Below are 24,837 nucleotides of genomic sequence, written 5' to 3' on the forward strand. Positions count from 1 at the left end.
CTCCATGACCCCACTATACCCTACTTCTATTCAAAAATGATACTCACCCCGGTACTGACCAGCGACAGCATCGTCCGCTCGTTCAGCGCCAACGTTTCACCCTGCTTCATTTTGATCCGTTTTTTGTCTAGACACTTCATGGCGTACATCTTGCCGGTGTCGGCCTTCCGGCAGCCGTAAACCTCGCCGAAACCGCCCCGACCGATGATCCGGTGCACACTGAAGTCGTTCATCGTCAGCTGGAATGGTACGGAGAGAAGCAGAGAAAAAGAGTGAGAAACATAAATGAATACGGTCAAATTAGCTGTGATGGGGATTTTTGCTTCGGTAGCAAGCAGAAATGGAGGCGCATGGTGATTCAAATTTGTATGCAGCTATCATCTGATTTTTTTTGTCGGGGCTCAAAGCAAGCCGTAGCCTTCTGAGAACGGATGGGGTGAACGAATCCAACTGATCAAAGCAGCCTAGTTTGATGAGATAAACATACGTCATGCAACGTGTCGTATCATTGAATTGGAATGGATGGAGAGATTTTTTTATCGATTGGAATTCGCAGTACATTTGGATTGATTTGGGAAGTTGTTTTGTTCATTCTGTTTAGATACTTCACTAGCACTTTGTACCTGACATGCCGAATTCTAACGTCAGTTTTCGCAAAATAAGGATGATAAGCTGATTAACTCATCGTCTTCACCATTTAGAGGCTGAATTGTTGAATTTACGTTGTTAGAAGTCTTACATATAGGGTTACGGGAATAATTGACGCGTGGAGCGAACTTGGTGTGATGGTTAAAGCCGGTGACTATCACGCCGAGAACCTGGGATAGAATCTCACTCCCGACAAACTCACAAAATGTGAGTTCTTCCTTCGCAAGGGAAGTAAAGTTGTGGGTCTCGAAATGAACTAGCTTAGGGTTGGAAATCTCGTTAATACAGACATAAATGATTAACGTGCTGATTCATCTGCCGGGTTCAGAATTCAACAACTTTTTTGTGAGTAATTCAATCCCAAAGCTTCAGACTTATGATTGTTGTTGGGGTAGTACTAATGAGTAATATTTTATTACTTTAGGTGGTATGTATCTAACGTAAGCAAGAAGTTTGTTGTCTGCACAACACAGGAATACAATGCGAACATCATTTCATATTGAAACTCAGCAAATGCTCAACACCCGCTTCAGAGCTTTTACATCGCCTGGTGAAAAAATCGCCCTGTTGCATTCAATGTAGCTTCTGTGTAAAATATTCCACGTCGCCGTCTGTGAAACCCCAATCAAACTAAAACATGGGTTACGTGGGTACATGCGTAGGACGTAGACAAAAAAAAACGGCTCTGGATCAAAAAAGTTTTTCAATCACGCTCATACGCGTCGTGCTCCCAAAAGAGTATTACTAGGTATGTATAAAAGCAGTCGTGTCATTGCCCGGCAGAAAAAAAAGAGTCCACCTAATGGTAAAATCCCATCAGCCCCGAAATGCTTGCGTGCATTTATTTACATCATGAGGTGAATAGAAAAGTCGTTTATTAAAGTTTTCGAAAGCCCCAGTTCCAAACGACAACGGTTCGGCAACTTTAATTTGCTTAAAGTGTCCTCCCCCGTGTTCGTTCATGTAATAGGCTATCTATGGCGCAGCACGAAACATAACCTTATTTCACTACGGTTTCCGCCTGTACATACGTCGGTCGTCAGCCTACTGTCACTCGATTCGAAGGGGGTTTTCCCTTCTTATTGTTATCACCCACTCGCCCGTCCGTTCGTCCACAATGGAAGTTTCTCACAAGCTGAAGAAGCAAACTACCCACACATGAAATTTACGTGACAGCACAGGACGGGATTTATGCGTGTGTGTATGTATGTATCACCCTTTCATGTCCGATGTTAAATGAGGCTTTAATAGCACTTTTCATAAATGATTTCCTTGTGGATATCATTCTTCACGATGATGATTTTCACGGATCAATGGAGCTGAAAACATTCTGAAGACTGCGTGCTAGAAGCTTAATACTAGAAGCATAAAGGCTTCTTACTGAAAGCTTGGTAGTTTCTCACTAGAAGCTTGAAAACTTATCACTAGCGGTTTGAAAGTTTCTCACTAAAAGCTCGAAAGTTACCCACTAGAAGCTGGAAAGCTTCTCACTAGAAGCTGGAAAGCTTCTCACTAGAAGCTGGAAAGTTTCTCACTAGAAGCTGGAAAGCTTCTCACTAGAAGCTGGAAAGTTTCTCACTAGAAGCTGGAAAGCTTCTCACTAGAAGCTGGAAAGCTTCCCACTAGAAGCTTGAAAGCTTCTCACTAGAAGCTGGAAAGCTCCTCACTACAATCTTAAAAGCTTATCACTAAAAGCTTCTCACTAGAAAAAAAAACTTCTCACTAGAAGCTCAAAAGCTTCTCACTAGAGGCTTGAGAGCTTCTCACTAGAAGCTTGAAAGCTTCTCACCAGAAGCTTGAAAGCTTCTCACTAGAAGCATTAAAGTTTCTGCCTAGAAGCTTGAAAGTTTCTCACTAGAAATCCTCAAATAATTCTCAGAAAAAAACATTTTCCTTCAGAAAACAAGTAAGTAATTCCTTGAGGAGAAATTCGTTACTAATGAATATTAAGTTCAAAATAATAACAAGGAGTGAAAAGGGTCAACCGAAACAGGAAACATATCCCTAAAAATAGTCTCATGAGGCGCAAAGTGTTATACACTTTCCCCACTTCTGCCCTTACCATCCAAAAGAGAATGAGGTTAAACAGGTGAAGCTCAAACCTGATTAGGCACAGGAGTAATTAATTGAATCTCAATTTATCGCTTTCGTGCTGCGACGCCATTACGATTCGCTTTCTTCGTGCTGCGGGCATCCATCCAAGCAAGCCGCCGAAGTGCTGCGTAAAGCTCAATCGCATGGAAAATGACAATATCATGGCCTACTCTTCGTCACGTCGTCGACGACCCCTGGTCCGTCCGTCAGGTGCCGCTGCTACTCGGTTAACTTTGTCACGCATTTTTTTCTACCTACTCGACGAGATCCAAAACGAATTCCGTATTTCAAGGCCACCGACCGACCGACCGACCGACGACGGAATGGCGAATCCGACGAAAAGGATCGGAGTCGGAGACTCCACAGCAGCAGCTAGCGGTGAAATGAAGTGATTCGATTGAGGAAAATCAAATCAAAATCCCATTTACTCGAGAAGTGAGCGAGCTCAGGGGGAAAAGGATTTCCTGCGAAAATGAGATAAAGGTCCTTGTGCTCTGGGGGAAGGGACGAGTCTCAGCCCCTCACTCAATACGCGAGGATGATGACGATGAAGACGAAAAAATCGTCGTCGTTCGTCGAACCGCCGGGAATCCGGATAACGCTCGATACGTGTGTGAGACTGATAACGGCGCCGACGGATCCGGGCTGCACTTGACGGGATTTCGAAGGATTCCGAGAAGAATATGAGAATGAAATGTTTTCGTATGAGGAACAATTCTGCAGGAGTATGTGTGTTAAAACAATGAGCCTATTCATGCGACGTTCACAATTTATTTAAGTCCTGGACAAGAGATATTCAGAGCGTTCTCAGTGGAAGTTTGATAGCTTCTAACTGAAAATTTGAAAGCTCCTCAATGAAGCATGAAAGCTTCTCACTAGAAACTAAAAAGCTTCTCACTTGGAGCTTAATAACTTCTCACTAGAAGCTTAAATGCTTCTCACTGGAAACTTAAAAGCTTCTCACTGGATACTTTCCTTCTCAATGGAACTTCGAAGCTTCTCACTGGATACTTTGCTTCTCACTGGAAGCTTCAAAACTTCTCACTGGAAGCTTCAAAACTTCTCACTGGAAGCTTCAAAGCTTCTCAACGGAAGCTTCAAAGCTTCTCACTAGAGGCTTGAAAGCTTCTCATGGGATGCTCAAAATCTTCTAACTGGTAGCTTAAAAGCTTCTCACTGGAAGCTTAGAAGTTTCTCATTGGAAGCTAAGAAGCTTCTCACTGGAAACTAGGAAGCTACTCACTGGAAGCATGGAAGCTTCTCGACGAAAACTTTTTCACTGGAAGATTATAATTGAATGCTATGAAGCTCCCAGTATAAGTTCTCATGTTTCCAGTGCGAAACTTTCAAGCTTCCTGTAAGGGGATACCAAGTTTCCAATAAAACTTTCATGCTTCCAGTGAGAGCCTTTGAAGCTTTCAATAAGAAGCTTTGAAGCCTCAGTTGAAATACTTTCTTGCCTTCATGCTTCTAGGAAGTTTTCCAGCTTCTTCTGAGAAGCTTTCCAGTTCCTTCTAAGAAGCGTTCCAGCTATTCCTGAGAAGCTTTTCAGCTTCTTCTGGGAAGCTATCCAGCTTCCAATTTCTTTAGGCTCAATCAAGCAATCCAGCTTCTTGGGAGAAGCCTTCCAGCTTCTTGGGAGAAGCCTTCCAGCTTCTTGGGAGAAGCCTTCCAGCTTCTTGGGAGAAGCCTTCCAGCTTCTTGGGAGAAGCCTTCCAGCTTCTTGGGAGAAGCCTTCCAGCTTCTTGGGAGAAGCCTTCCAGCTTCTTGGGAGAAGCCTTCCAGCTTCTTGGGAGAAGCCTTCCAGCTTCTTGGGAGAAGCCTTCCAGCTTCTTGGGAGAAGCCTTCCAGTTTCTTGGGAGAAGCCTTCCAGCTTCTTGGGAGAAGCCTTCCAGCTTCTTGGGAGAAGCCTTCCAGCTTCTTGGGAGAAGCCTTCCAGCTTCTTGGGAGAAGCCTTCCAGCTTCTTGGGAGAAGCCTTCCAGCTTCTTGGGAGAAGCCTTCCAGCTTCTTGGGAGAAGCCTTCCAGCTTCTTGGGAGAAGCCTTCCAGCTTCTTGGGAGAAGCCTTCCAGCTTCTTGGGAGAAGCCTTCCAGCTTCTTGGGAGAAGCCTTCCAGCTTCTTGGGAGAAGCCTTCCAGCTTCTTGGGAGAAGCCTTCCAGCTTCTTGGGAGAAGCCTTCCAGCTTCTTGGGAGAAGCCTTCCAGCTTCTTGGGAGAAGCCTTCCAGCTTCTTGGGAGAAGCCTTCCAGCTTCTTGGGAGAAGCCTTCCAGCTTCTTGGGAGAAGCCTTCCAGCTTCTTGGGAGAAGCCTTCCAGCTTCTTGGGAGAAGCCTTCCAGCTTCTTGGGAGAAGCCTTCCAGCTTCTTGGGAGAAGCCTTCCAGCTTCTTGGGAGAAGCCTTCCAGCTTCTTGGGAGAAGCCTTCCAGCTTCTTGGGAGAAGCCTTCCAGCTTCTTGGGAGAAGCCTTCCAGCTTCTTGGGAGAAGCCTTCCAGCTTCTTGGGAGAAGCCTTCCAGCTTCTTGGGAGAAGCCTTCCAGCTTCTTGGGAGAAGCCTTCCAGCTTCTTGGGAGAAGCCTTCCAGCTTCTTGGGAGAAGCCTTCCAGCTTCTTGGGAGAAGCCTTCCAGCTTCTTGGGAGAAGCCTTCCAGCTTCTTGGGAGAAGCCTTCCAGCTTCTTGGGAGAAGCCTTCCAGCTTCTTGGGAGAAGCCTTCCAGCTTCTTGGGAGAAGCCTTCCAGCTTCTTGGGAGAAGCCTTCCAGCTTCTTGGGAGAAGCCTTCCAGCTTCTTGGGAGAAGCCTTCCAGCTTCTTGGGAGAAGCCTTCCAGCTTCTTGGGAGAAGCCTTCCAGCTTCTTGGGAGAAGCCTTCCAGCTTCTTGGGAGAAGCCTTCCAGCTTCTTGGGAGAAGCCTTCCAGCTTCTTGGGAGAAGCCTTCCAGCTTCTTGGGAGAAGCCTTCCAGCTTCTTGGGAGAAGCCTTCCAGCTTCTTGGGAGAAGCCTTCCAGCTTCTTGGGAGAAGCCTTCCAGCTTCTTGGGAGAAGCCTTCCAGCTTCTTGGGAGAAGCCTTCCAGCTTCTTGGGAGAAGCCTTCCAGCTTCTTGGGAGAAGCCTTCCAGCTTCTTGGGAGAAGCCTTCCAGCTTCTTGGGAGAAGCCTTCCAGCTTCTTGGGAGAAGCCTTCCAGCTTCTTGGGAGAAGCCTTCCAGCTTCTTGGGAGAAGCCTTCCAGCTTCTTGGGAGAAGCCTTCCAGCTTCTTGGGAGAAGCCTTCCAGCTTCTTGGGAGAAGCCTTCCAGCTTCTTGGGAGAAGCCTTCCAGCTTCTTGGGAGAAGCCTTCCAGCTTCTTGGGAGAAGCCTTCCAGCTTCTTGGGAGAAGCCTTCCAGCTTCTTGGGAGAAGCCTTCCAGCTTCTTGGGAGAAGCCTTCCAGCTTCTTGGGAGAAGCCTTCCAGCTTCTTGGGAGAAGCCTTCCAGCTTCTTGGGAGAAGCCTTCCAGCTTCTTGGGAGAAGCCTTCCAGCTTCTTGGGAGAAGCCTTCCAGCTTCTTGGGAGAAGCCTTCCAGCTTCTTGGGAGAAGCCTTCCAGCTTCTTGGGAGAAGCCTTCCAGCTTCTTGGGAGAAGCCTTCCAGCTTCTTGGGAGAAGCCTTCCAGCTTCTTGGGAGAAGCCTTCCAGCTTCTTGGGAGAAGCCTTCCAGCTTCTTGGGAGAAGCCTTCCAGCTTCTTGGGAGAAGCCTTCCAGCTTCTTGGGAGAAGCCTTCCAGCTTCTTGGCGAGAAGCCTTCCAGCTTCTTGGGAGAAGCCTTCCAGCTTCTTGGGAGAAGCCTTCCAGCTTCTTGGGAGAAGCCTTCCAGCTTCTTGGGAGAAGCCTTCCAGCTTCTTGGGAGAAGCCTTCCAGCTTCTTGGGAGAAGCCTTCCAGCTTCTTGGGAGAAGCCTTCCAGCTTCTTGGGAGAAGCCTTCCAGCTTCTTGGGAGAAGCCTTCCAGCTTCTTGGGAGAAGCCTTCCAGCTTCTTGGGAGAAGCCTTCCAGCTTCTTGGGAGAAGCCTTCCAGCTTCTTGGGAGAAGCCTTCCAGCTTCTTGGGAGAAGCCTTCCAGCTTCTTGGGAGAAGCCTTCCAGCTTCTTGGGAGAAGCCTTCCAGCTTCTTGGGAGAAGCCTTCCAGCTTCTTGGGAGAAGCCTTCCAGCTTCTTGGGAGAAGCCTTCCAGCTTCTTGGGAGAAGCCTTCCAGCTTCTTGGGAGAAGCCTTCCAGCTTCTTGGGAGAAGCCTTCCAGCTTCTTGGGAGAAGCCTTCCAGCTTCTTGGGAGAAGCCTTCCAGCTTCTTGGGAGAAGCCTTCCAGCTTCTTGGGAGAAGCCTTCCAGCTTCTTGGGAGAAGCCTTCCAGCTTCTTGGGAGAAGCCTTCCAGCTTCTTGGGAGAAGCCTTCCAGCTTCTTGGGAGAAGCCTTCCAGCTTCTTGGGAGAAGCCTTCCAGCTTCTTGGGAGAAGCCTTCCAGCTTCTTGGGAGAAGCCTTCCAGCTTCTTGGGAGAAGCCTTCCAGCTTCTTGGGAGAAGCCTTCCAGCTTCTTGGGAGAAGCCTTCCAGCTTCTTGGGAGAAGCCTTCCAGCTTCTTGGGAGAAGCCTTCCAGCTTCTTGGGAGAAGCCTTCCAGCTTCTTGGGAGAAGCCTTCCAGCTTCTTGGGAGAAGCCTTCCAGCTTCTTGGGAGAAGCCTTCCAGCTTCTTGGGAGAAGCCTTCCAGCTTCTTGCGAGAAGCCTTCCAGCTTCTTGGGAGAAGCCTTCCAGCTTCTTGGGAGAAGCCTTCCAGCTTCTTGGGAGAAGCCTTCCAGCTTCTTGGGAGAAGCCTTCCAGCTTCTTGGGAGAAGCCTTCCAGCTTCTTGGGAGAAGCCTTCCAGCTTCTTGGGAGAAGCCTTCCAGCTTCTTGGGAGAAGCCTTCCAGCTTCTTGGGAGAAGCCTTCCAGCTTCTTGGGAGAAGCCTTCCAGCTTCTTGGGAGAAGCCTTCCAGCTTCCTGGGAGAAGCCTTCCAGCTTCCTGGGAGAAGCCTTCCAGCTTCTTGGGAGAAGCCTTCCAGCTTCTTGGGAGAAGCCTTCCAGCTTCCTGGGAGAAGCCTTCCAGCTTCTTGGGAGAAGCCTTCCAGCTTCTTGGGAGAAGCCTTCCAGCTTCTTGGGAGAAGCCTTCCAGCTTCTTGGGAGAAGCCTTCCAGCTTCTTGGGAGAAGCCTTCCAGCTTCTTGGGAGAAGCCTTCCAGCTTCTTGGGAGAAGCCTTCCAGCTTCTTGGGAGAAGCCTTCCAGCTTCTTGGGAGAAGCCTTCCAGCTTCTTGGGAGAAGCCTTCCAGCTTCTTGGGAGAAGCCTTCCAGCTTCTTGGGAGAAGCCTTCCAGCTTCTTGGGAGAAGCCTTCCAGCTTCTTGGGAGAAGCCTTCCAGCTTCTTGGGAGAAGCCTTCCAGCTTCTTGGGAGAAGCCTTCCAGCTTCTTGGGAGAAGCCTTCCAGCTTCTTGGGAGAAGCCTTCCAGCTTCTTGGGAGAAGCCTTCCAGCTTCTTGGGAGAAGCCTTCCAGCTTCTTGGGAGAAGCCTTCCAGCTTCTTGGGAGAAGCCTTCCAGCTTCTTGGGAGAAGCCTTCCAGCTTCTTGGGAGAAGCCTTCCAGCTTCTTGGGAGAAGCCTTCCAGCTTCTTGGGAGAAGCCTTCCAGCTTCTTGGGAGAAGCCTTCCAGCTTCTTGGGAGAAGCCTTCCAGCTTCTTGGGAGAAGCCTTCCAGCTTCTTGGGAGAAGCCTTCCAGCTTCTTGGGAGAAGCCTTCCAGCTTCTTGGGAGAAGCCTTCCAGCTTCTTGGGAGAAGCCTTCCAGCTTCTTGGGAGAAGCCTTCCAGCTTCTTGGGAGAAGCCTTCCAGCTTCTTGGGAGAAGCCTTCCAGCTTCTTGGGAGAAGCCTTCCAGCTTCTTGGGAGAAGCCTTCCAGCTTCTTGGGAGAAGCCTTCCAGCTTCTTGGGAGAAGCCTTCCAGCTTCTTGGGAGAAGCCTTCCAGCTTCTTGGGAGAAGCCTTCCAGCTTCTTGGGAGAAGCCTTCCAGCTTCTTGGGAGAAGCCTTCCAGCTTCTTGGGAGAAGCCTTCCAGCTTCTTGGGAGAAGCCTTCCAGCTTCTTGGGAGAAGCCTTCCAGCTTCTTGGGAGAAGCCTTCCAGCTTCTTGGGAGAAGCCTTCCAGCTTCTTGGGAGAAGCCTTCCAGCTTCTTGGGAGAAGCCTTCCAGCTTCTTGGGAGAAGCCTTCCAGCTTCTTGGGAGAAGCCTTCCAGCTTCTTGGGAGAAGCCTTCCAGCTTCTTGGGAGAAGCCTTCCAGCTTCTTGGGAGAAGCCTTCCAGCTTCTTGGGAGAAGCCTTCCAGCTTCTTGGGAGAAGCCTTCCAGCTTCTTGGGAGAAGCCTTCCAGCTTCTTGGGAGAAGCCTTCCAGCTTCTTGGGAGAAGCCTTCCAGCTTCTTGGGAGAAGCCTTCCAGCTTCTTGGGAGAAGCCTTCCAGCTTCTTGGGAGAAGCCTTCCAGCTTCTTGGGAGAAGCCTTCCAGCTTCTTGGGAGAAGCCTTCCAGCTTCTTGGGAGAAGCCTTCCAGCTTCTTGGGAGAAGCCTTCCAGCTTCTTGGGAGAAGCCTTCCAGCTTCTTGGGAGAAGCCTTCCAGCTTCTTGGGAGAAGCCTTCCAGCTTCTTGGGAGAAGCCTTCCAGCTTCTTGGGAGAAGCCTTCCAGCTTCTTGGGAGAAGCCTTCCAGCTTCTTGGGAGAAGCTTTCCAGCTTCTTGGGAGAAGCTTTCCAGCTTCTTGGGAGAAGCTTTCCAGCTTCTTGGGAGAAGCTTTCCAGCTTCTTGGGAGAAGCTTTCCAGCTTCTTGGGAGAAGCTTTCCAGCTTCTTGGGAGAAGCTTTTCAGCTTCTTGGGGGAAGCTTTCCAGCTTCTTGGGGGAAACTTTCCAGCTTCTTGGGAGAAGCTTTCCAGCTTCTTGGGAGAAGCTTTCCAGCTTCTTGGGAGAAGCTTTCCAGCTTCTTGGGAGAAGCTTTCCAGCTTCTTGGGAGAAGCTTTCCAGCTTCTTGGGAGAAGCTTTCCAGCTTCTTGGGAGAAGCTTTCCAGCTTCTTGGGAGAAGCTTTCCAGCTTCTTGGGAGAAGCTTTCCAGCTTCTTGGGAGAAGCTTTCCAGCTTCTTGGGAGAAGCTTTCCAGCTTCTTGGGAGAAGCTTTCCAGCTTCTTGGGAGAAGCTTTCCAGCTTCTTGGGAGAAGCTTTCCAGCTTCTTGGGAGAAGCCTTCCAGCTTCTTGGGAGAAGCCTTCCAGCTTCTTGGGAGAAGCTTTCCAGCTTCTTGGGAGAAGCTTTCCAGCTTCTTGGGAGAAGCTTTCCAGCTTCTTGGGAGAAGCTTTCCAGCTTCTTGGGAGAAGCTTTCCAGCTTCTTGGGAGAAGCTTTCCAGCTTCTTGGGAGAAGCTTTCCAGCTTCTTGGGAGAAGCTTTCCAGCTTCTTGGGAGAAGCCTTCCAGCTTCTTGGGAGAAGCCTTCCAGCTTCTTGGGAGAAGCCTTCCAGCTTCTTGGGAGAAGCCTTCCAGCTTCTTGGGAGAAGCCTTCCAGCTTCTTGGGAGAAGCCTTCCAGCTTCTTGGGAGAAGCCTTCCAGCTTCTTGGGAGAAGCTTTCCAGCTTCTTGGGAGAAGCTTTCCAGCTTCTTGGGAGAAGCTTTCCAGCTTCTTGGGAGAAGCTTTCCAGCTTCTTGGGAGAAGCTTTCCAGCTTCTTGGGAGAAGCTTTCCAGCTTCTTGGGAGAAGCTTTTCAGCTTCTTGGGGGAAGCTTTCCAGCTTCTTGGGGGAAACTTTCCAGCTTCTTGGGAGAAGCTTTCCAGCTTCTTGGGAGAAGCTTTCCAGCTTCTTGGGAGAAGCTTTCCAGCTTCTTGGGAGAAGCTTTCCAGCTTCTTGGGAGAAGCTTTCCAGCTTCTTGGGAGAAGCTTTCCAGCTTCTTGGGAGAAGCTTTCCAGCTTCTTGGGAGAAGCTTTCCAGCTTCTTGGGAGAAGCTTTCCAGCTTCTTGGGAGAAGCTTTCCAGCTTCTTGGGAGAAGCTTTCCAGCTTCTTGGGAGAAGCTTTCCAGCTTCTTGGGAGAAGCTTTCCAGCTTCTTGGGAGAAGCCTTCCAGCTTCTTGGGAGAAGCTTTCCAGCTTCTTGGGAGAAGCTTTCCAGCTTCTTGGGAGAAGCTTTCCAGCTTCTTGGGAGAAGCTTTCCAGCTTCTTGGGAGAAGCTTTCCAGCTTCTTGGGAGAAGCTTTCCAGCTTCTTGGGAGAAGCTTTCCAGCTTCTTGGGAGAAGCTTTTCAGCTTCTTGGGGGAAGCTTTCCAGCTTCTTGGGGGAAACTTTCCAGCTTCTTGGGAGAAGCTTTCCAGCTTCTTGGGAGAAGCTTTCCAGCTTCTTGGGAGAAGCTTTCCAGCTTCTTGGGAGAAGCTTTCCAGCTTCTTGGGAGAAGCTTTCCAGCTTCTTGGGAGAAGCTTTCCAGCTTCTTGGGAGAAGCTTTCCAGCTTCTTGGGAGAAGCTTTCCAGCTTCTTGGGAGAAGCTTTCCAGCTTCTTGGGAGAAGCTTTCCAGCTTCTTGGGAGAAGCTTTCCAGCTTCTTGGGAGAAGCCTTCCAGCTTCTTGGGAGAAGCTTTCCAGCTTCTTGGGAGAAGCTTTCCAGCTTCTTGGGAGAAGCTTTCCAGCTTCTTGGGAGAAGCTTTCCAGCTTCTTGGGAGAAGCTTTCCAGCTTCTTGGGAGAAGCTTTCCAGCTTCTTGGGAGAAGCTTTCCAGCTTCTTGGGAGAAGCTTTCCAGCTTCTTGGGAGAAGCTTTCCAGCTTCTTGGGAGAAGCTTTCCAGCTTCTTGGGAGAAGCTTTCCAGCTTCTTGGGAGAAGCTTTCCAGCTTCTTGGGAGAAGCTTTCCAGCTTCTTGGGAGAAGCTTTCCAGCTTCTTGGGGGAAGCTTTCCAGCTTCTTGGGAGAAGCTTTCCAGCTTCTTGGGAGAAGCTTTCCAGCTTCTTGGGAGAAGCTTTCCAGCTTCTTGGGAGAAGCTTTCCAGCTTCTTGGGTAAAGCTTTTCAGCTTCCTGGGAGAAGCTTTCCAGCTTTTTGGGAGAAGCTTTCCAGCTTCTTGGGAGAAGCTTTCCAGCTTCTTGGGAGAAGCTTTCCAGCTTCTTGGGAGAAGCTTTCCAGCTTCTTGGGAGAAGCTTTCCAGCTTCTTGGGAGAAGCTTTCCAGCTTCTTGGGAGAAGCTTTCCAGCTTCTTGGGAGAAGCTTTCCAGCTTCTTGGGAGAAGCTTTCCAGCTTCTTGGGAGAAGCTTTCCAGCTTCTTGGGAGAAGCTTTCCAGCTTCTTGGGAGAAGCTTTCCAGCTTCTTGGGAGAAGCTTTCCAGCTTCTTGGGAGAAGCTTTCCAGCTTCTTGGGAGAAGCATTCCAGCTTCTTGGGAGAAGCTTTCCAGCTTCTTGGGAGAAGCTTTCCAGCTTCTTGGGAGAAGCTTTCCAGCTTCTTGGGAGAAGCTTTCCAGCTTCTTGGGAGAAGCTTTCCAGCTTCTTGGGAGAAGCCTTCCAGCTTCTTGGGAGAAGCTTTCCAGCTTCTTGGGAGAAGCTTTCCAGCTTCTTGGGAGAAGCTTTCCAGCTTCTTGGGAGAAGCTTTCCAGCTTCTTGGGAGAAGCTTTCCAGCTTCTTGGGAGAAGCTTTCCAGCTTCTTGGGAGAAGCTTTCCAGCTTCTTGGGAGAAGCTTTCCAGCTTCTTGGGGGAAGCTTTCCAGCTTCTTGGGAGAAGCTTTCCAGCTTCTTGGGAGAAGCTTTCCAGCTTCTTGGGAGAAGCTTTCCAGCTTCTTGTGAGAAGCTTTCCAGCTTCTTGGGTAAAGCTTTTCAGCTTCCTGGGAGAAGCTTTCCAGCTTTTTGGGAGAAGCTTTCCAGCTTCTTGGGAGAAGCTTTCCAGCTTCTTGGGAGAAGCTTTCCAGCTTCTTGGGAGAAGCTTTCCAGCTTCTTGGGAGAAGCTTTCCAGCTTCTTGGGAGAAGCTTTCCAGCTTCTTGGGAGAAGCTTTCCAGCTTCTTGGGAGAAGCTTTCCAGCTTCTTGGGAGAAGCTTTCCAGCTTCTTGGGAGAAGCTTTCCAGCTTCTTGGGAGAAGCTTTCCAGCTTCTTGGGAGAAGCTTTCCAGCTTCTTGGGAGAAGCTTTCCAGCTTCTTGGGAGAAGCTTTCCAGCTTCTTGGGAGAAGCATTCCAGCTTCTTGGGAGAAGCTTTCCAGCTTCTTGGGAGAAGCTTTCCAGCTTCTTGGGAGAAGCTTTCCAGCTTCTTGGGAGAAGCTTTCCAGCTTCTTGGGAGAAGCTTTCCAGCTTCTTGGGAGAAGCTTTCCAGCTTCTTGGGAGAAGCTTTCCAGCTTCTTGGGAGAAGCTTTCCAGCTTCTTGGGAGAAGCTTTCCAGCTTCTTGGGAGAAGCTTTCCAGCTTCTTGGGAGAAGCTTTCCAGCTTCTTGGGAGAAGCTTTCCAGCTTCTTGGGAGAAGCTTTCCATCTTCTTGGATGAAAGTGTTCTAACTCTTCGGAATTTTTCTGTTCATCCTTCATTTAAGTTTGGTATTGGCCACTCAAATTACCCGCCAAAATCGCTCCGCTTTCATTTCCCTCCACTTTAACTTTGGAGTTCATTCACCCCTCGGAATCCGGCCGCTGACACAACATAAAACCGCAAAATTTGCACATCTTATTGACCAATGTGGGCCGACGACCGATTGCCCAAAGTACCCATCATTTCCGTGCTTTATGCCCATCATATCCGCACGGTGACACCCACTCTCCGACTCCGATGTTCCCGGAGATTGGCTACTTTCTGGCGCACACCCATCTACACCGTTGGATGATTCTTTTGTCCGTGGCACAATTCGCAATCGGTGACGGGTTTGGGGCTGCTTCGCAAAAAAAAGAAACGTGCTGACAGTGCGAAAATCGGGGAATTTCAGAGTTGTCGGAGCTCTTCAACGAAGATGGTCATGACAACCCATCTCCGTCGTATTTGCAAGGGTCTTGTTGGGGATTCATCGGTTACTTTGACGGGATGGGTACGGAAGGATATGACAAGCATGAGATTTTCCATAAAGAGAAAAAAGGGGAAAATTTTTATGTTTTCGGTGATTGCTTGATGCTTTCTGGGAGTGCACCGTTAGATCAAAGCAACCACGATTAGGTAAATACTTTCGTGAAAATGTGATAAATTCGGAACAACTGATTGTTACGATGGAAAGACACTTAAACCCAATCTTCCAAAAATGAAAGAAACCCTCCTAACAACAGCTATCACATCTTATACCGGCGGTTCACCCTGTATCTCATGGTTGGTTATGCTTTAGCTGATGCGTGCAAAAAATTCAGCCATAATTCCGGCAAGCACCCAATGGAGTACTAATCGAGCGGCACAAAGAGAGGAGATTCCACGCTCGTGATTTTCCATTTTACTGCTCCCCAATCGATTCGCGCTATGAAAATTTCATTAGATGATCCTATCCCAATTGCTGCTCCCCATCCTTTCCACATCCGGAATTAGATTATGCCAACAAATGATTTCCATCCATCCAAGTAAACTACGGATAGAATTTGGTTCCTCGGAATCAAATCCAAACAACCCCAGGACAGGATTAAGCCAAGCTCGAATGGAAAATGGAAAACCCCTTCTCGGTATCTGATGATCTCCCTCCCATTCCTACTTTAACAGGGCGACAATTGCCCTCCGAAAGTGGCAAAATAAAAGACAATCTATGCAAATCGGACAAATTTGAATAACTTTTCAATTCGACCAATCATCCCCGAGATTGTGTTTCCCGTGCGATCCCGATCCCTCATACCCTTAGTGATTGACTTTTGACTCACCTGAATGTTGAGCTCCAGGTTCTTCCACTGGCAGAAGCGGGTGTACTTGTCGCTTTCGAGAAACTTCCGAAACGGTTCGCCCCGCAGGTGGTGGAAAATTTCCTCGATGTACGGCTCGAACAGATTCACCGGGACCTCGTTCTTCATGAGGTACTTTTGCACGTGCGCCACCGCCTCCTTCGAGTATTCCTGTTTTGGTGCGGGTGGGAGGAGAAGGGGGTGGAGAAATTCGAAAGGTTAGTGAACGAATGGATCACAGTAGGCGGTGCGGAGGCATAAAGGGTAGTCATAGGTAAATTGTGTAAGTAGATGAAAATAGAATCGATGGTATTTTTAGAGACGTAATTTATTAAAATAGGTACAGTTAAAGGGCAGATGTTTTTTGTATATTTTTTTATAATCGAGATACTCAACCTATGGCAAGAGCACTCGGAAGAAATTGGACAGCTTCTTCGAAAAATCGAGACATTCAGCCTGCGGTTGGTTCATTTTGAAACAAGAAGCTCAACATATTAAAAGAACAAGCTCAGAAGAAGCTCGGAAACTTCTCAGAACGAGTTCGGAAGCTTCTCAGAAGAAGCTCGGAAGCTTCTCAAAACAAGTTCGGTAGCTTCTCAGCAGAGGCTTGAAAGCTTCTCAGAAGAAGCTCGAAAGCTACTCAGAAATAAACTCGAAAGCATCTCAAAAGAAGCTCGGAAACTTCTCATCAGAAGCTTGAAAGCTTCTCAGAAGAAGCTCGAAAGCTACTAAAAAAAAGCTCGGAAGCTTTTTAGAAGAAGCTCTGAAGCTTCTCAGTAGAAACTCAAAAGCTTCTCGGAAGCTTCTCAGAAGAAGTTCTAAAGTTTATCAAAAAAAGCTGGGAAGCATCTCATTGATTAATTTGTCTTTATTAAAGAGGCTTTCAGCCCCGGGAAGCATCTCAGAAGAAGCTCGGAAGCTTTTTAGAAAAAGCTCGGAAGCATCTCAGAAGAAGCTCCGAAGCTTTTCAGAAGAAGCTCGGAAGCTTCTCAAAAGAATTCCTTTTCAGAAGAAGCTCGGAAACTTTTCAAAAGAAGCTCGAAAGTTTCTCAAAAGAATCTCGAAAGCTTCTCAGAAAAAGCTCGAAAGCTTCTCAGAAGAAGCTCGGAAGCTTCTTAGAAGAAGCTCAGAAGCTTCTCAGAAGAAGTTTGGAAGCTTTTCAGAAGAAGTTTTGAAGCTTTTCAGAAGAAGCTTGGAAGCATCTCAAAAGAAGCTTCCTCCAGGAAACTGGAAAAGCTTCCTCCAGGAAGCTGGAGAAGCTTCCCACGGGAAATTGGAAAAGCTTTCCACAGGAAGCTGGAAAAACTTCCCACAGCTGGAAGCTTCCCACAGGAAGCTGGAAAAGCCTCCCACAGGAAGCTGGAGAAGCTTCCCACAGGAAGCTGGAAAAGCTTCCCACAGGAAGCTGGAAAAGCTTCCTCTAGGAAACTGGAAAAGCTTCCTACAGAAAGCTGGAAAAGCTTCCCACAGGAAGCTGGAAAAACTTCCCACAGGAAGCTGGAAAAGCTTCCTCTAGGAAGCTGGAAAAGCTTTCCACAGAAAGCTGGAAAACCTTCCCACAGGAAACTGGAAAAGCTTTCCATAGAAAGCTGGAAAAGCTTCCCACAGGAAGCTGGAAAAGCTTCCCACAGGAATCTGCAAAAGCTTCCCACAGGAAGCTGGAAAAGCTTCCCACAGGAAGCTGGAAAAGCTTCCCACAGGAATCTGCAAAAGCTTCCCACAGGAAGCTGGAAAAGCTTCCCACAGGAAGCTGGAAAAGCTTCCTCTAGGAAACTGGAAAAGCTTCCTCTAGGAAACTGGAAAAGCTTCCTACAGAAAGCTGGAAAAGCTTCCCACAGGAAGCTGGAAAAACTTCCCACAGGAAGCTGGAAAAGCTTCCTCTAGGAAGCTGGAAAAGCTTTCCACAGAAAGCTGGAAAACCTTCCCACAGGAAACTGGAAAAGCTTTCCATAGAAAGCTGGAAAAGCTTCCCACAGGAAGCTGAAAAAGCTTCCCACAGGAATCTGCAAAAGCTTCCCACAGGAAGCTGGAAAAGCTTCCCACAGGAAGCTGGAAAAGCTTCCCACAGGAAGCTGGAAAAACTTTCCACAGGAAGCTGGAAAAGCTTTCCACAGGAAGCTGGAAAAGCTTACCACAGGAAGCTGGAAAAGCTTCCCACAGGAAGCTAAAAAAGCTTTCCACAGGAAGCTGGAAGAGCTTCCCACAGGAAGATGGAAAAGCTTCCCACAGGAAGCTGGAAAAGCTTTCCACAAGAAGCTGGAAAAGCTTTCCACAGGAAGCTGGAAAAGCTTTCCACAGGAAGCTGGAAAAGCTTTCCACAGGAAGCTGGAAAAGCTTTCCACAGGAAGCTGGAAAAGCTTTCCACAGGAAGCTGGAAAAGCTTCCCACAGGAAGCTGGAAAAGCTTTCCACAGGAAGCTGGAAAAGCTTCCCACAGGAAACTAGAAAAGCTTCCCACAGGAAGCTGGAAAAGCTTCCCACAGAAAGCTGGAAAAGCTTCCCACAGAAAGCTGGAAAAGCTTCCCACAGGAAGCTGGAAAAGCTTCCAACAGGAAGCTGGAAAAGCTTCCCACAGGAAGCTGGTAAAGCTTTCCACAGGAAACTGGAGAAGCTTCCCACAGGAAGCTGGAAAAGCTTCCCACAGGAAGCTGGAAAAGCTTCCCACAGGAAGCTGGAAAAGCTTCCCACAAGAAGCTGGAAAAGCTTCCCACAGGAAGCTGGAAAAGCTTCCCACAGGAAGCTGGAAAAGCTTCCCACAGGAAACTGAAAAAGCTTCCCACAGGAAGCTGAAAAAGCTTCCCACAGGAAGCTGAAAAAGCTCTGCATAGGAAACTGGAAAAGCTTCCCACAGGAAGCTGGAAAAGCTTCCAACAAGAAGCTGGAAAAGCTTCCAACAAGAAGCTGGAAAAGCTTCCAATAAGAAGCTGGAAAAGGTTTGCACAGGAAACTGGAAAGCTTCCCACAGGAAGCTGGAAAGCTTCCCACAGGAAGCTGGAAAGCTTCCCACAGGAAGCTGGAAAGCTTCCCACAGGAAGCTGACAAGCTTCCCACAGGAAGCTCGAAAAGATTCCCACAGGAAGCCGGAAAAGTTTCCTACAAGAAGCTGGAAAAACTTTCCATAGGATGCTGGAAAAGCTTTCCACAGGAAGCCGGAAAAGCTTCTCACAGGAAGCTGGAAAAGCTTCCCACAGGAAGCTGGAAAAGCTTTCCATAGGAAGCTGGAAAAGCTTTCCATAGGAAGCTGGAAAAGCTTTCCACAGGAAGCTGGAAAAGCATTCCACAGGAAGCTGGAAAAGCTTCCCACAGGAAGCTGGCAAAGCTTTCCACAGGAAGCTGGAAAAGCTTCTCACATGAAACTGGAAAAGCTTCCCACAGGAAGCTGGAAAAGCTTCCCACAGGAAGCTGGAAAAGCTTCCCACAGGAAGCTGGAAAAGCTTCCCACAGGAAGCTGGAAAAGCTTCCCACAGGAAGCTGGAAAAGCTTCCCACAGAAAGCTGGAAAAGCTGCCCACAGGAAGCTGGAAAAGCTTCCCACAGGAAGCTGGAAAAGCTTCCCACAGGAAGCTGGAAAAGCTTCCCACAGGAAGCTGGAAAACCTTCCCACAGGAAACTGGAAAAGCTTTCCACAGGAAGCTGGAAAAGCTTTCCACAGCAAGCCGGAAAAGTATCCCACAAGAAGCTTGAAAAACTTTCCATAGGAAGCTGGAAAAGCTTTCCACAGAAAGCTGGAAAAGCTTTCCATAGGAAGCTGGAAAAGCATTCCACAGGAAGCTCGAAAAGCTTTCCACAGGAAGCTGGAAAAGCTTTCCACAGGAAGCTGGAAAAGCTTTCCACAGGAAGCTGGAAAAGCTTTCCACAGGAAGCTGGAAAAGCTTTCCACAGGATGCTGGAAAAGCTTCTCACAGGAAAGTGGAAAAGCTTCCCACAGGAAGCTGAGAAAGCTCTGCATAGGAAACTGGAAAAGCTTCCCACAGGAAGATGGAAAAGCTTCCAACAAGAAGCTGGAAAAGCTTCCAACAAGAAGCTGGAAAAGCTTCCAACAAGAAGCTGGAAAAGCTTCCAACAAGAAGCTGGAAAAGCTTCCAATAAGAAGCTGGAAAAGGTTTGCACAGAAAACTGGAAAGCTTCCCACAGGAAGCTGGAAAGCTTCCCACAGGAAGCTGGAAAGCTTCTCACAGGAAGCTGGAAAGCTTCCCACAGGAAGCTGGAAAGCTTCCCACAGGAAGCTGACAAGCTTCCCACAGGAAGCTCGAAAAGATTCCCACAGGAAGCTGGAAAAGCTTCCCACAGAAAGCTGGAAAAGCTTCCCACAGGAAGCTGGAAAAGCTTCCCACAGAAAGCTGGAAAAGCTTCCCACAGAAAGCTGGAAAAGCTTCCCACAGGAAGCTGGAAAACCTTCCCACAGGAAACTGGAAAAGCTTTCCACAGGAAGCTGGAAAAGCTTTCCACAGGAAGCCGGAAAAGTATCTCACAAGAAGCTTGAAAAACTTTCCATAGGAAGCTGGAAAAGCTTTCCACAGAAAGCTGGAAAAGCTTTCCATAGGAAGCTGGAAAAGCATTCCACAGGAAGCTCGAAAAGCTTTCCACAGGAAGCTGGAAAAGCTTTCCACAGGAAGCTGGAAAAGCTTTCCACAGGAAGCTGGAAAAGCTTTCCACAGGAAGCTGGAAAAGCTTTCCACAGGATGCTGGAAAAGCTTCTCACAGGAAAGTGGAAAAGCTTCCCACAGGAAGCTGGAAAAGCTTTTCACAGGAAGCTGGTAAAGCTTTCCATATGAAGCTGGAAAAGCTTTGCACAGGAAGCTGGAAAAGCATTCGACAGGAAGCTCGAAAAGATTCCCACAGGAAGCCGGAAAAGTTTCCCACAGGAAGCTGGAAAAGCTTCCCACAGGAAGCTGGAAAAGCTTCCCACAAAAAGCTGGAAAAGCTTCCCACAGGAAACTGAAAAAGCTTCCCACAGGAAGCTGGAAAAGCTCTCCATAGGAAACTGGAAAAGCTTTCCACAGGAAGCTGGGGAAGCTTTCCACAGGAAGCTGGGAAAGCTTTCCACAGGATGCTGGAAAAGCTTCTCACAGGAAAATGGAAATGCTTCCCACAGGAAGCTGGAAAAGCTTCCCACAGGAAGCTGGAAAAGCTTCTCACAGGAAGCTGGAAAAGCTTCCCACAGGAAGCTGGAAAAGCTTCCCACAGGAAGCTGGAAAAGCTTCCCACAGGAAGCTGGAAAAGCTTCCCACAGGAAGCTGGAAAAGCTTCCCACAGGAAGCTGGAAAAGCTTCCCACAGGAAGCTGGAAAAGCTTCCCACAGGAAGCTGGAAAAGCTTCCCACAGGAAGCTGGAAAAGCTTCCCACAGGAAGCTGGAAAAGCTTCCCACAGGAAGCTGGAAAAGCTTCCCACAGGAAGCTGGAAAAGTTTCCCACAGGAAACTGGAAAAGCTTCCCACAGGAAGCTGGAAAAGCTTCCCACAGGAAGCTGGAAAATATTCCTCTAGGAAGCTGGAAAAGCTTTCCACAGGAAGCTGGAGAAGCTTCCCACAGGAAGCTGTAAAAGCTTCTCACAGGAAGCTGAAAAAGCTTCCTCTAGGAAGCTGGAAAAGCTTCTCACATGAAGCTGGAAAAAACTACCCACAGGAAGCTGGAAAAGCTTTTCCCTTGGAGCTGGAAAAGCTTTTCCCTGGATGCTTGAAAATCTGTCCTCTGGAATCTGAAAAATCTTGCCCTAGAAAACTGGTAATGCTTTCATCTAAAACTAATAACTGTATAGCTAATTTTCTTGAAAAATCAACATAAAGATCGCATCTTCCCCTGATGGAACCATGTCAATTCCCATCTCATCATCGTCTCGTCACAACATATAGCACCCGATCTGGCACACCGATAAAAGCCCCTGCTGATGAAATTGCCATGCAGACATGCAGACAGACGAGCAAAGATGAGAAACACCCCCCAACGCCCACCTTAGGCTAACGGGAAAAAACACTCAGCATATACTCACGTGTGTGTGCGACAGCATTTCTTTCATAATAAAATTGTCGTAAATGTCCCTGGCTTGCTTCCGCCGCTCGTCGTGGCACTCTGTCTTTTCGTAGGCTTTGATCTGAAAGCAGAAGAAGAAGAAGTGGAAGTGGAAAAACAAACTGTTAGTTGCTAACGACCATTGTTTCGTCGGACGGATATGAGTGTGAGATATGCGATGGATGGGGAGGGAGACAGAAAACCCCGGAAGAGTAATAGATGAGCGTGATGCGATTACGCGATGAGCAGCTCGCAGCAGGCCGGTTTTGGTTGTTCCTAGGAGATACTGGAGGACGATACTGACTGTGGAAAACGATCTGCGACGTAAACATATCGCTGTAGTTATGGTTGACTTCTGGGAGCATAATTAGGAGATTGTGGGATAAATTGCTCTAGTAGAAGGAGGTATATAATGTAGTTTTAAGAATGATACATTTCAAAAGAGTTGTGACGAGTTTCAGTGGCACAAGTTCGCTTTGGTTTGCGGATTGCCAATTGCCAGACACAATGTACTAGTTATGATTTACTCATTTGAAGAAAATTGCCGAGACCGGCAATGGAAGTTTTCATGTATTTCTACTTGATTGGGTAGTTGTTTTATTCACGTTGCTTTATACCATGAAAGCAATTCAGTAAGTATGTAATTTTCGAATTACTTCATTATCACGCAATGAAACGCAACAAAGCAGAAGTGATAGCCTTTACAGCTCCAAGCAAGCCAAGATTTCCTACTCGGTGTTTTCAATTCGTCTAATTTCAAAAGCGCCTTTCATTCCGACTTTCCCTATAGACAGGCGACTGTTCTCAAAGGGGAAAAACTTGCTCCTGAAGCGGAAAACGGACCATAAAGAAACCGATTCCGGGATGAAAGCAACTTGTTTCATCGTCAATGACTAGAAGGCTTAAGCAGTCCGGTTGTCATCAGCATCATCATCAACGCAGCAACAACAACAACAACAACGACAGCCCGACCGTTCTTTGAGTGATTCAGTGAGCACATAGCACGACGAGTAATGTAATTAAGAACTAAAACTATCGGGAAGCGTAGTGACATTCATTATTTAATCATTCAGTCGGACACAGGACAAAAACGACTTTGCCGGCTGCGGTGGCTTGGAAAGCGTCAGCGTCAACACGGGTCGTCACGCGAATTTTACAGAATTGCCTCTCTCAATGTCATCGAATCGGGAGACAATGACCAAGAGAGTCTAACAATATTCGCTCATTTTTCGGTCACGACGGAGCGTGACATGGTTGTAAACAAGCCAATTACTACAACATTCATGGAGTTTGTCATTGTTTAAATCCTTTAAAGCATGAATGTATGCCCTCTCTATCTGTTAAATACAACGGCTAGCCTAAATTTGCTTGGACCAGGTGAAAATTTTAATTTCAAAACAATTTGAAAATTTCCGTCATGACGCTTGATCATTGCAAAATGACATGACGAAGTGCGCGAATGCTCGTTTTGTCTTGTGACGATGAAAGAGCCTACTTGTTCATCGTCATGGGAAGCTCACGACCAATAACAGCGCTGGTGGTGACACAGCAGCAATCCACGATGTCACATTCCGCCGAGGGTCAACAAGCTTCCTACACACTAAAACCAGATTTGCGGGCTCGGCAAAAACGCGCACAGCCGTCTGCTCAGTAAAACTATCAGCTGATATCCCAGCAAAAAGTGACATTTGTTAGCTGACTCTCAGCAAAACGATTGCCGAAGCTCAGCAATGAACTGTCAAAATTGCTGAGATCTCAGCAAAATTGTTGTTTGCTGATTACTCGGCTGTGCAAATCTCGGCAAAAGAATGGAAAAATGCTGATATCCCGGCAATCTTAATTGAGTGTGTAACGTCGTCGTCGTCGGAATCGTAGCGACCACCCACAGCAAACCAGTCGTTATGGGGCCAGGACAAAAACAGAAACGTGCATCCGAAACCAAATGACAATTTTTGCTCGTTAGTGCTGTTGTAGGTAAATGAATATACCTACTTTCTTCGGGTGGCTCTTCTACCGACCTGCAAAGAGGAAAACTTGGCACCGGAGGAATACGAAGTGAACCTTGATTATTATTAATGTTTCTGTTTGCCGGAGATGCAGAGTAATCAAAGAAACTTGTCGCCAATAAAATGGTTCACGTTTTATTGAGGGTGATGAGACAGCAGGCGGGGGTAGGTAGAACTTAAATAATATTGAAGATGAAATCGTGGAACGTTATTAGTGCGAGCTAAGCTAAACTTGCTAAGAGGATATTATCTATTCCCCCCCCCCCCCCCCTAATCCACAGGATGAAGCAAAATTTGTCAAAATTGAGATCTCAGTGATTTTGAGCTTTTTAGTTGGCAATTTTGTTTAAATTAAGGGGCATACTATACTATAAGATGTACTATTGTATACCACCAGCATATTCCCCCTTCTTGGTGGTTAGCCAAAATTTAATTGGAGGTTGACGGAATTCGAGCGTTGGATTTCCATAGGAGCTCCTTCTGGAATTTCTCCAGGAGCTCCTTCTGGGATTCGCCTAGGCATTTTTCTTGGGATTCCTTCTGTAGTTCATTTCTCTGTTTTCCAGCAATTTCTTCCTGGAATCCTCAGGATGCTCATCGTGAGATTCTTCGAGGAAATGATTTAGTGTTTCTTTAGAAGTTACTCCTGGGATACTTCCGGAAGTTTCTCGGAGATTTTTAAAGTGGTTTCATCTAGGATTCTTTCAAGTGTTCAGGGATTCCACTCAGTACTTTTTCCAGGATTGCTTATGAAATTCCTTCCAAAATGTCTTCACGAGTTTCAAAATTCCTCAAGCAATTCTTTCTGGAATTTCTCAGGGAGCTATTTCGGGGATTCTTCCAAAAGTTTCTCTAGTGATTCCTGATGAGGTTCCATCCGTGACTCGTGCAAGAATTCCTTCAGGGATATCTCCAGAGATTCCTTCCGAAATTTATTCAAGAATTTCCTTCTGAAGTTCTTCCAGAAATTCCAGAATTTTTCCAGAGATTTCTTCAAGATTCCTCTACGGTTTTTTCTCAAGATTTCTCCAGCAATGGGGCATGTTCGGTGTAGTACTAGATTTGTAGTAATGAGCTGAATTTTAGTATGGTGAGAAGGTCAATTCTCCGTTTCTGCAATGCAATTGTGCAAAAATCGTGGGTAATATGATTCCTTGCCTAATTTGATGCTGTTTGAGTAAAACTTTGGATAACTATGTAGTTTATGTTACAAGAAATGGAAAAAACAACAACACTGTTGTGCAAACTTTTGCTCAAACAGCATCAAATTAGGCAAGGAATCATAATACTCACGCTTTTTGTACCATTTCACTGCAGAAACGGAGAATTGACCTTCTCACCATACTAAAATTCAGCTCATTACTACAAATCTAGTACTTCACCGATCTGTCCTATTCAACTCGAGATTTCTCCAGAATGTCGTTCCGAACCTCTTCCAAGAATTCATTCCAACATTCTTACAGGAATACTTTCTGAGATTCTTCCAGGAATCGCTCCTAACGTTTCTCCAGGAGTTCCGGGAATCCTCCAAAATTTTCTGAATACCTCTAGGAATGCCTTCTCATAAAGGAACTCTTGGAGGAGTCCCAGAAGGAGCTCCTCAAAGAAACCCTCAAAAGAAGGATTTCGATAAGGAACTTCTTGGAGAATCGCAGATGGAAGTTTTAAAGAAATCAAGGAAGGAACTCATTAACGTATCTCGGAAGGAGCTCTGGGACTAGTCATAAAAGGAACTTTTGGAGGAATCTCTGAAAGAGCTTTTGGAGAAATTTTAGACGGTGGAATTCTGAAATATCCTCAATTCCTGAAAGAAACTTCTTGAGAAATCCTTTACAAAACTTCTAATGGAATTCCTGAAGAAATTTCTAGAATAACTCCTGAAGGAATCGCGGAAAGCATTGATATAAACACCGTAGAAGGATTTTTTAAGAGAATCCTGTAAGGAATTCATGGAGCAATTCCAGAAACACCTTTTGAGAAAACCCCAAAAGGAATCCCCTTAGGAATCTGATAAGATTTCTTGAACTCCTCAATGAATCACAGAGAGAACTTCTGAAAGAATTCAGAACAAACCCCAGAGAGGAGCTTACTGAGGAGAAAATCCTAGAAGAAATTCCAGGATGAATTCCGGATGGAGTTCCTGGGGGAGTCCATCTTAGAAGAAACCTTCGAAGGAACTCTGAATCAACCGCTGAGGAATCCCAAAAGGATATTCAGGAGGAATCCCAGAATGAATTTCTGGGAGAATCTCTGAAGGAACT

General features: G+C 47.2%; 1 protein-coding gene across 7 annotated transcripts in view; it reads right to left on the reverse strand.

The window, feature by feature from the left end:
• Positions 1-24,837, reverse strand: part of LOC109426380 (G protein-coupled receptor kinase 1) — a 359,171-nt gene that overhangs the window by 54,801 nt on the left and 279,533 nt on the right. For all 7 annotated transcript variants that reach the window (XM_029875606.2, XM_029875602.2, XM_029875601.2 and 4 more), the window contains 3 exons: positions 20,551-20,652; positions 14,546-14,734; positions 48-239 (listed from right to left, as the gene is read on the reverse strand). In XM_029875606.2, coding sequence (XP_029731466.2) covers positions 48-239; positions 14,546-14,734; positions 20,551-20,652 — 483 coding nt within the window. The remainder of the gene's footprint in view (positions 1-47; positions 240-14,545; positions 14,735-20,550; positions 20,653-24,837) is intronic.

This window comes from Aedes albopictus, chromosome 3 (genome assembly GCF_035046485.1).
Source record: "Aedes albopictus strain Foshan chromosome 3, AalbF5, whole genome shotgun sequence".
Taxonomy (NCBI): domain Eukaryota; kingdom Metazoa; phylum Arthropoda; class Insecta; order Diptera; family Culicidae; genus Aedes; species Aedes albopictus.